This window comes from Rhinolophus sinicus, linkage group LG02 (assembly GCF_036562045.2).
Source record: "Rhinolophus sinicus isolate RSC01 linkage group LG02, ASM3656204v1, whole genome shotgun sequence".
In the NCBI taxonomy this organism is placed as follows: domain Eukaryota; kingdom Metazoa; phylum Chordata; class Mammalia; order Chiroptera; family Rhinolophidae; genus Rhinolophus; species Rhinolophus sinicus.
In genome coordinates, this window is record NC_133752.1 from 144,463,159 (window position 1) to 144,476,943 (window position 13,785).

Consider the following 13,785-nt stretch of genomic DNA (forward strand, 5'->3'; position numbering starts at 1 on the left):
ACGATGTGAAAATTAAAGAAAATAAGTTGGATGAAATAACTCCCATCACTAAGTGGCTTGGGATGGGGATGTCGCCTCCCGCCCAATACCGGGGCGGCCAAGACTACATATCCAACAATCCTATGCGGCGTCCCTCCCCCCGCCGCCCCGCCATTACCTCATTCTCTGGCCTCGTTCTCGCCAAACCTCGCCTGTTCAGGGGTGTGGTAGGGAGCTGTTCTCGCGACTTTTGCTTTACCCTTCGCCTATGCTACTGCTGTCGCGAGACTTCCTGCTTCTCCGCCTCCTCCGCCGCTCCCTTTGCCGCCGCCTTAACCCGGGACCCGGACCCAGCCTCTCCCCTACCCGAACACCGGCCCCGGCTCCGCCGAGTCCCCGGTCCCCCAACCCCGCCTCGCCGCCGCCATGGCGGACCCTAAATACGCCGACCTTCCCGGCATTGTGAGTACAGGGCCGGCCCCGGGTCCCCAGGACCGCGCCCCCAACCTCCTAAGGACCCCCAACAGACACCAACCCGTGACCCCTCCCGCCTGCAGCCCCTCCTCCGCCCCCGGGGCTCCGGGGCTCGCTCCCGGACGGGCCGCAGCATCTTCCGGACTCCTCTGACCCGACTGGGCCAGGCTTTGGGACGGCCTACCAGGCCCCTCTTCCGGCAGTCGCCGGTTTCTCGGCCCAGAAATTGTCTCCGGGCCCTTACCATTTGTGGTCGAGTGTTTGCCATCCGTGTCAGCACCACCCGTGTCTCCCCAAACCTCCCATCCCCACCCCAGAAACACATACCAGGCCACTTAGTGATGGCCTTTATCCTGCCAAGGAAGAGGTTACCGTGGCAGAACCCTTCTTGTGCCAGATGGAGAACTGTCCTGGGAGTGTCCACCCCAACCCCACCCTACCCCTCACATGCCGTCATGTACCCTTTTCTGCTGTCCTGCCTGCATTCTCGGAGTGGGGGTTGGGTCACAGGATCATGGGTACTAAGGTCCTGAGTCACTCACACCCTTGTGCCAGGGTAGTGGTGTATAGAACCTGATTCAAGGATAGTCCTTCTACCTTTGCCATAATGATTGCCAAAGACCCACCCCCCTCAGATTCAGGGTAACATCTTTGTCATCACTTACACTCACCATTTACCATCAGGTCCCAGTTGTCCCACTATTAGCCCCATCCCTCTAAGTCATGGGAACTGATGTGCAGTTAACCGGGCAGGTGGAAGAGAAGGGACAGAATCCTGGCATCACAACCTGCCTTCTCTGTTAACTTGTTCAAATGGAATAGGGTCAGGGGTGTTGGTGGATGCTCCGTAGTGAAGCTGGGTGGTCACTGCTTCTACCTGCAGGCCAGGAACGAGCCAGATGTTTATGAAACCAGCGACCTACCTGAGGATGACCAAGCGGAGTTTGATGCGGTAAGACTGTGCACTGCCTCAGGACTCCTCTGGACTCTGACCTTTCTCCCTCAGGCAGGCCCTTTCCCATTTCTGGGGAGCCACAGCAATAAGCGGGTATGCCAACCCAGCCTGGGTGGTGTGTAGGTGGCGGGGCTTACAGAGGCCTTGCTTGTCTTGCAGCTGCCAATGAGCAGTGCCAGGAAGGAGTGTCAGGTCAGTGGAATTCCAACTAATAAGACCCGATCCTTGACCTTTGAAATATCTCAGAACAGTTTTGGGACTAGTGATTTAGTTAAGCCCCTGGGTGCTAGCCGTGGTAAGGAATCATGAAGCCGAAGCTCTTATAAACTGCTAGAGGTTAGGACCTAGACCTTCTAGTTCAAAAATATTTCATTTAATACATGTTCATTAGCATCCTACCAAGAGCTAGACTTTGAAGTATAGAGAAGTACTCTTATATGAATATCCAGTAGCCATTGGGCAAGGAGTAAGAAAATAATTTGGAGATTTTAGAAAGAAGAGAGACCTGGTCAGAACAAAACAAATTTGAGGAAGAACACAAGTCTGATATCAGCATAGGAGAGGCCCTGATAGCGCTCAGATCCAAGAAGAGTTCTGAGGAGGAAGGAATTAGCTGTGGACACATTTTAATGAGGGGAACCACTTAGCATTGTTTACTGAATATGTTCATTCTGTGTTGATTTTTTGTGTGTGTGCAATGCAGAGGAAGAAATGTCCCTAGTCTCAAGGATCCCCCAGACTAATGGGGGAGTTAGGATACATATGGGAAACACGAAAGAAAAAACAAAATTGAGTGAATGAAAATCAACATAGTAAAAATTCTGTATGTAAGTGCTAAGGGGAACAAAGATCTATTACCATGTCTTATAGGATGTGTTTTAGGTTCTGTTATTTCCAAAAAGAGCTGGGCTAGGGTTACATGGATGGTGTGAGAGCTCAATAAAGTTGTGACCAAGAGTCAGTGGGAACAGGCTCAGTATGTGTGTCTGTAAGTCCTTTGTCTGTGGGGCTCATTAGTTCTCGAGAATGCTGGTTGCTGGCTTATAATGTATGGCTTGGCGTACTCACTTATTCCTTATTTGATTTCCCCCATGTGGAAGTGGTTCCTACTTTGTGGGGAACACCTTCCCATCCCCTCTCTCAGTGGTGTGTGCCTTGTGGCTTCTGTACTTGCTGGCATGTCAGTCTGTCCCCCAAGCCTGAGTATGTGGAGATAATGCAGATGTTGTCATTGCTCAAGCACCTAGGTGTGCCCCTGTCACTCCAAGAGGTGTCTTATTAGGGAGCTGCCTGACCTCACAGGGCAGCAGTGTGTACACTGAGATCTCCACTCTACTGCCACAGTTCAGAGAATGCTCAACTATGGCCAGTAAGAATCAAGCCTTCGTGGCAAGATAATGAATGGAACTTTGTTGTTTTGTCACTGACCATGATACAGATAGGTAGTACCACAGCAGTCCCCATTCCAAACCAAAAAATACATTGTAATTTTCTTTTGAAGGTACTGGGATATCTTAATAAAAAGAAGATGACACCCATTCCGGGCATGGTAGAACCGGAATGTGCAGCCCTGATTGGCTGCTTCTCTGCTGAGACTGAGCAGCCTATTTTAGTAGCATGTGATGGGGAGAGGACATAAGTGTTTATTTGCTGCGGCATATTGCCCAGGATGTCAGTCTCGGAGTGTATGGGAGCTGGAGGGTAAATGACTCTGTAGGGAAGAGTGAGTGGGGGTGGAGACCTTCATCTGCTACAGGAGGGCTGGGCAGGGGTGGGGGTTGCTGAGATGTTTCCTGATGTTAGCTAATGTCTCTGGCCCCTGCATGTCCCATGGGCCTTTGGAGGGCAGCTTTCAGGAAGTCAGCTGAGTAATGGTTCTGTCACTGCTCTTAATAGCGATGTAAATATGCAGCTTGAGGAGCAGTGGGTGGTACTTAGACAATCCAGAGACCCCATGTCCATGAGGCCTGGACTCTCACCAGCAGCCTATCCTCTTCTCACCTACCCTCTTTAGACCAAGTACAGGAAACAGTGCATGTCACCACTATTGTGGCTGACCATGAGGTTTTCAGTCACCTGCTTAACCGCTGGCAACAGCATGCTCTACCTTGTCTCCAGATTATTTCCAACTTTAATTCTATTGGTTTTTAAAATCGGTGTTATATGCACACAGAACAAAAGTCTTTTTTCCTACCACTGCCTGCCACCACTCAGTTCCCTTCCCTGGAGACAACCACTATGACCAGTTTCTTATGAAACCGTTTGTGAGGGGGACAGTCAGCAGATTTTTATTTAAAGGAATAGGCAGAATGTTGACTGCTCTTCGCCCCCAATCTTTTAACCTCCTTCCTTTCTTTGCTCCCCTGTGGAAGAAATTGGGCTGCTGAAGGAAATAATTTTCTCTAATATCTCTTAAAGATTGTAATTTCTAGTTTAACTTAAATATAAAAGTTTTGCAATTCCCACAGTGGGGAGGATGGGGAAGGAAAGTAGTAGAACATTTTAATTTTGTTAAAGATAATCCTGATTTTCCTACTATCCCTTTAAAACAATTTCAGCAGGAGGTAAAATATTCTAAAATGAATGGGCCAGAAAACCATAGGCTAGCCCTTTCCTCCTTAATGTAGGAGGATCTCCTCTCTGCATTTCAGACACTCCTGGATTGATTGAGGTGATGGGTTTGTTTGGAGACTTGTCTTTAAAATGTCAAGAAAGCTAATTCCCAATTGGAATTCCCTCCCACAGCCTGCCTCGGGTCTGTGAGGCATTCTGCTCATGGCTTTGGAACTGCTGGAGCAAGGGGAGTAAATTGAAAAAACCGCACTAGAAACAGGATTTAGTTTCTCCCTTTATATCATAACTATCTCCAATACCATGTGAAAGGGGAAAAATGACCTGCCATAGTTTGGTGGGGCCCTGGCAGAAGCTTCAGTTCTCCAAAGGGTAGGTACTGCTGGACACTCCACCAGCCTGAAATGAGCAGTAGGTTCTCCCTTCCAGTTTGGGGTATAGAGTATGCTTGATTGTGTTCATTGACTGTTGGCACACTTGAACTTAACCTGAGTTTTTCCTAATGCTTCCCCCATCCTCCCTCCTCACCACCTTGCCTGGACACTAGTTTGCACAAGTAAGACCATTCGATGCTTCTTCTCTGCATGCTTTTTTCATCTGCCATCTTGCATGCAGTGCTCTGTCACTGTGCTTTTGTTGTAGCTAATCGTTTTAAATCCTAATGAGTCCCTAGCTAGATCACTAAGGGGCCTGCTGGCCTTATGTTTAAAGATCATTAATCAAGGTTTAGAAGCACAGCTATGGTCCATGAATCATTGTCTCATCCCCTTGTGAGGTCTGCAGATTAAAACTGTCCAGTGGAGGATGGGATAGAAACATGGAGGCTAGGAATGCTTTTAGACATGAGGCATTTAGGGGCTTAAGTTAGAAGGGGGTTGCCTTTCTCCTCCTCAGACTGAAATGGAGTCAAGAGGAAAGGAATGACTATTAGCCATTCTAGACAAGGCTGGTGAACAAGGGGAATAGTCACCGTCCTTACTCTGGATTATGCCTGGGAAAAACTCATTTTAATCTTTTCCTATGCTAAGCCTTTAGAGAAAGGTAAATAGGTTAGGAAAGGGATGTTGTATGCAATTTTAAGGTAACAACTTGGGTTATTCATGCTTTCATGAGTCTTCCTGTTTCTGTACCCCTCCTATAGAAATGGATGGATGGTCAAGCGCTACGTTGGTCCATCCTGGACAGTTTTATTCTACAGTACTATCCATCTTCCTTGTCATCATGGTTCCGAAGTCCCCTGGCTCCAGTGTTGGCATAGAGCCTGAAGAGGCTCAGAGAGCTTCAGTGGCCTCTTCCCCTGCCTTATCTACAACTTCACGTCTTGCCCTCTGAGGCACAGCCATTTAGCCAAACAGCCTTGGGGAGTCTGGGAGTTCATTAGTGAGAGAGACTGGGAATCAGGTACCAGATAAACTGGTACCTGGGATCACGGCACTTAGAATTTTCCAGTCAAGGTGGCTGGGTGTACTAGGTTTCCATGGTGACTGTTATAGGTTACAGGAATTATGCCTAAAATCTCATTCACCCCTCCCCCAATCCACCCATTGGATAGATCTGGAGGTGGTATATACTATTTACAAACTAATATGCCACTTTTCCTTTACTTTGATTTTCTGTTCTCTCCCATTCTGATTGTTCCTTGTGATTTGAACTTGAACTTATGGCCCATTGTCCTCTCTTTCTCCTTGAGTTTCACCCAAGCTGGTTTTAGCTTGGTTGGGCAAGTAAGAGAAAGGTGTGGTGTGTCTGCCTCCCCTCATGTATTTGCATGTGTGCCCCTTGAGTGCTTATATCTACTCTGCAGAGATATCCCAGCCCAGACCACAGGACTCAGGCCCACCTCTGCCCTGAGCTGAGAGGATTCTTGGCTGGACTGAGCCCTGACATCAGCCAGGGAATGAAGAGGTTGAAATTCAGCTGTATCTAGCTGAGAACCTCTGGAGCAGGGAGTACCTGTCATTATTACACCATGTGTTTCCATATGTACATAACCATCCTCTACCCTCCACACTTCTATCTGCCCATCAGTAGAGTTCCTAGAGAGGCAGGACATACAGCTGGATTTCCTCTCCTGGCAGTTCTTTACCAGTCTTGCCAGGAAGTGGGAGTCTTATTTATGTGGCTTGGACTAAAATAAGGCCTCTTTGAAATACTCTCACCTTCCCCCCCACCCCCCCAGTTCTACCATCCAACCCCTGTGAATCTTGTGAACAGAGGGTTGAAGAAACATGTCCCGCACATGGGCTGGTCGCTGTGAATCTTGGTGTCCTCTGGACTCTGTGCTAGCACATCATGGCAGAATTGCTCTAGATCCCTTAGAGCTACAGGGTGAGTTACCCATCATTTGAGATGGATTCAAACACACCAGACCACATGAGGGACCTGGATTTGCCCTGCCTCTCCTCTGCAGTAGAGAATGAGAATGGGGCTGCAGTTAGGTACTTCATGTTTCCCTAAACTCACCATCTATACCTGACGTATTTATTCTGCTTTACCTAAAATACCAATCCACCCATGTGAGCACCCTCATTGTGACTGATTCTGCCATCCAAATGTCTTTTTCTTCAAAACTAGAGAAACCAGGAGACAAGACTTGAGCCATGAGCTCCCCGCTTGAGAATTATGGACTCTCAATCAGCTATAGGTCCTCAGAATCACCATAGCCTCTGCTTCACATTCTGCCATTTCTACAGCTTCCTCTCCACCTCGGCCTTCTCCCACTTTCTTATTCCATGCCACTAGCTTTCAGCATCTAACTGCTAGTTCTCAGATGGTCCTGAATTGCTTCTGTTAATAGCAAGCCTTCATGACATCCTCACCACCAGAGAGGAAAGGTGCCCAAGCTCTTCTTTCTCTTGGAGTATGTGATGACCCCAGCTGAAATTTTTTTTGGCCCCCAAGTTTTGCTAGGCTACCCTGGGCCCTGTGGTGCAGTGTGTTTGAAGACTGTCATGTAGTGCATGTGACAATTTGCTAATAACATTTTGTCTTTTTTTTTTCCCCTCCCTCACCCCCATTTCCCCACTCCCTTTCCTTTTAACTCTTTTGATTTTCTCACCTCTGGGGAAACCACAAGGAGCTGGTAAGAAGCCTGACCTTTCATCTGCTTTTTAACGGGGTGTGCTGTGATGGGCAGTGTTTCTCTCTCCTTTTGTCTCTACTAAATCTGTAATCTGTTCTGCCCCACACCAGCGGACAACCTTTTCCCATTGCACAAATCACTGTAATGGCACTACCCCTGACCCATGTCCCTAGATCTCTGAGACACTGGTGGAGTAGGTGCCACTGGAAGACTGAGTGTGCTGCCCACCTGAGGCTGCCAGTGTGGGGATGCCAGTGTCGGGCAGCCCTCCTGGCCCAGGCCGTGCTCCCAGAGCAGGACTAGTGAGATGAAAGCACTGTCCTCCCTGGTGCTGTCCAGAAGCTCTGAAACTCACATGCTGTGTGTTTACCTTTTTTATTCCACCCCTTCCTTATATAGGAAAGTAAATAAGAAAGCAAGTTCTCATCTGCATGGTGCCTGACCCATAATAAGGTCTTATCAAATGGTAGCTATGATTAATTTCTTTCTTTGGCCTGTAGACTACACCTCCCATTCCTCTTTTTAAGAGGATTTTTTTTAAAAATTGGATTTCTACTTCACTGGCCTCGATTGGAGCACTCACAGGGAGCAGTGGCATATTCTTGCGTATGAACTTACAAGAAAATGATTTTCTTTGCTGAGCACGAGTCCTTCTCAAATACTTTACTTATAGAAGCTGGAGACCACACAGTTCCTTGGCTGGGGGGTGCTCTGGCCATAACATTCAGAGGAGATTAAAGAGATAATGATTTGGGAGTGAGTTGTCTCTTCTCCTATGCACTTGCACATGGACATTGAACCCTTTTGTTTTCCCTTAATCTTTATCTTGTCCCTCTGCCCTGCACATCCGTGAAGATTATTGCCACTCACACTGACTCCTCTCATAGCAGACCAGACATGAAGGACGGAGCTTTTGTCTGCTGCTCTTTCTCCATGATGTCTCTCCATCATCACCCGCCCACCCCTCCCCTCCCCACACACAGGCAGAGATTCTGGGTCCTGGCTGCATATTAGAATCACCTGAGTAGTTTTTAAACTGGCCTACTGCCCTGGCCTTACCCCAGAACAATAAATCAGCATCTACAGAGGTGAGCCCAGGCCTCTTTTCTTTTTGAATACATTTTCTCAGAGAGTCTATTGTGCAGCCAGGGTTGAGAACCATTATTCCTGTTAAAGGAAAGAAGACACTTGGCCTTCCTCCTGGAGAAGGTGGAGATGTCATCCTCAGAAGAAAAGGACTCCTGGGCCTCTTTCCCCCTTTCCCCTTCCTTCAGTAATGTAGTGAGAGTTATTGGACTGCTGACAATTGAAGGAGAGACATGTAGTCTGAAGCACTCGGTCTGGGTGTAGTTATTGGAATCTGAACAGCCAGTGGATACCTAGTAAGGAGGGAACCTCTCTGCTTCAATTTCTAGAGTAAAATCTCTCACTTTCATTACCATGTCCCCTGCTTATGGAAGCGCTTCAGTGCTGGAGACAGCAGAGGGGTCAGGGAGAAGGGGCAGGCGCTATAGGTTCTCTTTAAAAAGATGCTGTGCTGTCTATTTCAGGAGTTACATATGGCCCTTGCCCCACAGGTACTCTTGGCAAGCAGATACTGCTTTTGCTTGTTGCTGCTAAGATGTCCCTTAAAAAATAATACAGTAAACCCTTGCCTCTTCTCTCTCTCCCCTGAATTCCCTGGCCTCATGGCAGCCTGGAAACAGGGCTTCTGGTCAGGCCCTCAGCCAGCCAACCTTCCTTTTGTATCTACGAGCTGGTGTCTTCCCTTTGGCAGCATATTAAAGTCCTAATGTTCACCCTTAGAGTTCGTAGCTTATCTTCCATCCCTCCTCTTTTCCTCCAGCAAGAATGAAGGTTAACTTGAAAATGGACTTCCTCAGCAGCAAGGAAATTTACTTTTGGGAGGGGGAGGTTAAGAGAGGTCAGGTTGGTTTCTTGCCCTGAGTGCATGGTGTGTGCCAGATAACTGGGAGGGCCCAGTTGGATGGGGTGGGGAAATGGGGAGGCTTATGTACAGAGTGGGTGGGGAGGTTATGCTACCTCTGTTCCCAGTTGAACCAGGGTGTTAATATTTGTACAACTGAGACTCCAAATTTACCAGGAAGCTTCCATTTCCTAGGTCGAGGCTGGGTCGGCAGCTTGGAATCGAGCTGCCCTTCTTTCCTCTTGGAAAATAGGGCCCAGTCTCCTAATGGTTTGGGGATTTTGTGGGGAAGTTCCAGGGTGTGAGTGAGTCTGCCCCGGGCCTGAACTACCTATTCCTGCAGGAGGAGCTGTCGAGCACAAGTGTGGAGCATATCATTGTCAATCCCAATGCTGCCTATGACAAGTTCAAAGACAAGAGAGTGGGGACAAAGGGACTCGGTGAGACTGGGCTGAAAATTGGGTGGGAGGGAATCCTGTCCTCAGGCCTTAGTGACTTGCTTTGGGAAAGGGTCCCTTCTGGAGATGTCTTGTGGAAGCCCTCATTGTCACCTGAGGCCATGACTGCCCTGGGCCTAGATCAAGCCTTCAAATCCATCTTCTTTTCTTGACAGATTTCTCAGATCGTATTGGAAAAACCAAGAGGACAGGATATGAATCCGGAGAATATGAGATGGTTTGTTGTGTGTGTGTTGATGGGAATGGTACAGTGACCCTATGTAGCAGGAGATCAAGGGATACAGTCAGATTCCAAGTTCCTCTCTGGTTGAGGGTCCTGAGGAACCAGCAGGATGCAGTTGAGAATGTTCTGTCCCTCTGCACTGGCTGTGGAGTCTGCAGGCCCCCCGCTGTCTCAGTTCTGCGCTCGTGTCATCCATACCCTATAACTCAGGCCCAGAGTTGGGATTAATTCTTGAGGTTCCCTGTACAGGGAGGTGTAACATCCCCATTTGTGCTTGCTCTCTAGCTTGGAGAGGGTCTGGGAGTGAAGGAGACACCCCAGCAAAAGTATCAGCGACTACTGCATGAAGTCCAAGAGCTGACAACTGAAGTTGAGAAAATCAAGGTAACTATAAACTTTTCTTCCCTCTCTGTTATGACTTGTATAGCAAAGGAGGATCTCCTAGCAGGAAGAGAAAGATTCCCTAAGCTCCTGGATAAGAGGGCTGAGGTTTCCAAACTTTAGGAATATACACGAATCTACATTCAGTGCTATAGGCGGGTAAGAACCATCGCGGTGACTTCCAGCCACAGCTGGTCTTGATTCATTTTTTTTCCCCTTGATTCACTCTTGCCACCCTTCACTGTCTACTTTTCATACCAGACAACAGTGAAAGAGTCAGCCACAGAGGAGAAGCTGACGCCTGTGGTGCTGGCTAAGCAGCTGGCAGCCCTGAAGCAGCAGCTCGTTTCTTCCCACCTGGAGAAGCTGCTGGGACCAGATGCAGCGATCAACCTCACTGACCCCGATGGAGCTCTGGCTAAGTGGGTGCCCTACGTGGTTGGGAAATCATTGCTGATGGTGGTAGAGGGACTCAGCCAGGTACTGACAGGGCTGTTAAGGGAGGGCTGGCCTAGCTGTTCCTTAATGCTGACTGAGAGGTAGACATGAAAGAGAGTCACTGGGCTGGTCCTCCTGCGAGGCCTGATACTACTTGGTCTCCTGACCCAGGCGCCTGCTGCTGCAACTGGAAGCAACAAAGAACAGCAAAGGGGCTGGTGCAGGGGGAAAGACCACAAGTGGGACCGTCCCAGATAGCAGCCTTGTCACTTACGAACTACATTCTCGGCCTGAGCAGGACAAGTTCTCTCAAGCTGCCAAAGTAAGTATGTCTGTAGTGTTGGTTGAGGAGCCAGGGGAGACGTGGCCCTAGAGACTTTCCTGCCTTCCTCCAAGAGATCAGTTCTGGGGAGAGGATGCTGGGAATGCTTCTGATTCCCCTTGATGTCTCATTCTCCATGTTTCCATCACCCATCTACTTACAGTTAGGATTTTTAAGATTGTGACTAGGGATGTGTTCCCGAGAAAGGAGTCCCTTGGCAAAGGGGAGTGGGGAGCGGAGTGGCAAGCAGACAGAGAAGAGCAGGATCTTACCTCCCACTGCAGTAGAGGGAGGTGGCTAGCAAATCTCACCTCCATCCTTCCCCTAGGTTGCAGAACTGGAGAAGCGCCTGACAGAGCTGGAAGCAACTGTACGCTGTGATCAGGATGCTCAGGTCAGGTGCTCTCCTGTACTTAGTCTGACCCTCACATCCTGTACCCTAAGCCTAAGGTCCCCAGCAGGCCACCGAATCCTGGGAGGAGTCAGGAGAGGGCTTCAGTTACAGGATCAACCAGTGGGCTGCCAGCTAAAACAAAGGATGGGAGAAGATAGTAATCACATGGAGGTATCAGAACCACTGATTTCTTTCCTCCTTCTCCCCACCAGAATCCCCTTTCTGCAGGTCTACAGGGAGCCTGCCTTACGGTGAGTGTAAAAGGAAGAAGGGATATTGGGATTGGGTTGCTTGGAGAATAATTTTCAGGTATGTGTTAACTACCTCCAGTGGAATATGAGCTATGTATTAATTACTGTAGTGGAATATGGAGTGGCCTCTTCCTAGTCTGATCCTTTCCCTTTCATGAAGCTTGTCCCAACCCCCACCCCCAGGAGACTGTAGAGCTGTTGCAGGCAAAGGTGAGCGCCCTGGACCTTGCAGTATTGGACCAAGTGGAGGCTCGGCTACAGGTATTAAGTGGAGGGCAAAGTGGATTACAGGTAGCTTGGGACTTTGGGAGCCCTGGATGCCCTTACTATCAACCTTAAAATCTGTGCTTACAGAGTGTCCTGGGGAAGGTGAATGAGATTGCCAAGCATAAAGCTTCTGTAGAGGATGCAGATACACAAAGCAAGGTCAGGAAGACATCTTTCCTCATCTTCATACCCTTTCCTGCTCCCTCATGTTCTCCGACTCATCCTAATGGTAATGGATGAGAACACTGAATCCTCAGGTCCCTGTCTTCATAAACACCAGCTGAAAAATCAGGGCAGTGCTTTGCTCTGTCCCCACCCAGTTGACCTTGCCCCACCCTGTGTAGTCTTCAGTGTGTACTTCACTGATGGCTGGGCTGTCCCCTCTGCCCTGTCATGTCCCTGCAGGTGCACCAGCTATATGAAACCGTACAGCGCTGGAGTCCTGTCGCCTCCACCCTTCCTGAGCTGGTGCAGAGACTTGTCACCATCAAGCAGCTGCATGAACAAGGTGGGAGGCCAGCTGCCAGGGGTGCTCAGAATTGGAAAGACTTGTTCCCTTCCCCTTTGTCTTGGATTCTAACCCCCTGCCCCCCGATACCTTTCTTCCCCTTTTGTAGCCATGCAGTTTGGTCAGCTCCTGACACACTTGGATACCACACAGCAGATGATTGCTAGTTCCCTCAAGGACAACGCCACCCTCTTGACCCAGGTGTGTGCCCCTTTCTTGGTTTGCGGCCTCCCTTCTTCAGCGCACACACACCAGGTTCTCCAGCTGTATCTTCAGAGGGCTCTGCCTTACCCCTTTGGTAGCATGGTGTTGTGGCAGGGGCTTGCTTTGAATTTGCATACTATGTTTCAGTGGTTATGGGACCTCTGACAACGTACTTAGCTTATGAACCTGTCTTAACCCTCTGGAAAATGACACCTACCTCAGAGTTATGTGGACTAGGTGAAATAATGTGGGTGACTTGTTAGGTCAGTAAACATCAGTGTTTCCTCTGAAATCTACTTTCCTTCTGTCGTCTCAGCTTAGCTGTACCCTCCCTGGATCGTCATCCAAAGGCTTCTGAGCACAGGGAGGAAATACGGGCTTTCAAATCAGGAGCTAGGCTCCTGCCTGGTCCTGCCACTTCCTGACTGAGCAGTGAGCCTCACCTTCATTCTTTTAGCTGTGCTCAGCATAGTGAGTCCATGTTTCTGTTGGAGGCAGTTTTCCCTGCTGGGCGGGGGGATTGAAGTTAAGAGACCAGCATCACAGGGCCATCAAAGTAAATGAAAACAACATATAAAGTACTTGGTATAACGTTCTTCCTCTAGCGCAGGCTTCCAGAAGTTTTGAACCAGTGAAACCCTATTTCAGCAAAACCTTATTTGGCTCTTTTTAAGAGTCCTGCCTGCTTGGCAGACCAAGTTAGGTGCATGGCACTTCAAGGGTAGTTTGAAAACTGCTGCTATAACCTCTCTGCTCTGGAGCTCATAAGCTGTGTTTCCATTTCACTTCTGTCCTAAGAGAATTAGGTCCTCATTGAGGTAAGCACCGGAACCTGACAGAGTAAAACATCTGTATCACTTTCTAGGTGCAGACAACCATGCGTGAAAACCTGTCCACAGTTGAGGGGAATTTTGCCAACATTGATGAACGGATGAAGAAGCTGGGAAAGTGAGCCCCTTTGGGAGATGGAGAACAGGGGTAATGACTACCCCTTTGAACTGTTAACAGCTCTCATAGATAGGGTTTCTCCTTTATAACTCTCACATCCCCATTCCATTTGACACTGGGGACATTCTTGCATGTGGGGTTTATACCTCTCCTCTGATGTCTAGAGTGGTAGCTAGGGGATATTAGATGGTGGTCTGTCCTCAGGCCCCAGAGATGAGGACATGGGCCCAGCCACATGCCAGCTCATGTCCAATACTGCTTGGTCCGGTGGGGAAGGATTGGGTCCTGTCCTCCAATACAGCTTCTGTGGCTGATTGTAACACTGTACAACTGTTTCTGACCATTAAATGCTGTTGTACTCTGTGTGGCCTCTGCTGTGTTTCCTGGGGAAGAGGCAGCACTG

The 13,785-nt window shown here is 48.8% G+C and overlaps 1 protein-coding gene across 1 annotated transcript; it reads left to right on the top strand.

The window, feature by feature from the left end:
* Positions 1–264: 264 nt before the first annotated feature.
* DCTN2 (dynactin subunit 2) lies at positions 265–13,745 on the top strand. The gene is made up of 14 exons (XM_019742268.2): positions 265–441; positions 1,337–1,405; positions 9,332–9,428; positions 9,602–9,663; positions 9,955–10,053; positions 10,312–10,472; positions 10,660–10,810; positions 11,139–11,204; positions 11,417–11,455; positions 11,639–11,716; positions 11,810–11,881; positions 12,128–12,230; positions 12,340–12,431; positions 13,300–13,745. The coding sequence occupies exons 1-14, from the start codon at positions 406–408 to the stop codon at positions 13,384–13,386; spliced, it is 1,212 nt and encodes a 403-aa protein (XP_019597827.1). The 5' UTR covers positions 265–405; the 3' UTR covers positions 13,387–13,745.
* The last annotated feature ends 40 nt before the right edge of the window (positions 13,746–13,785 follow it).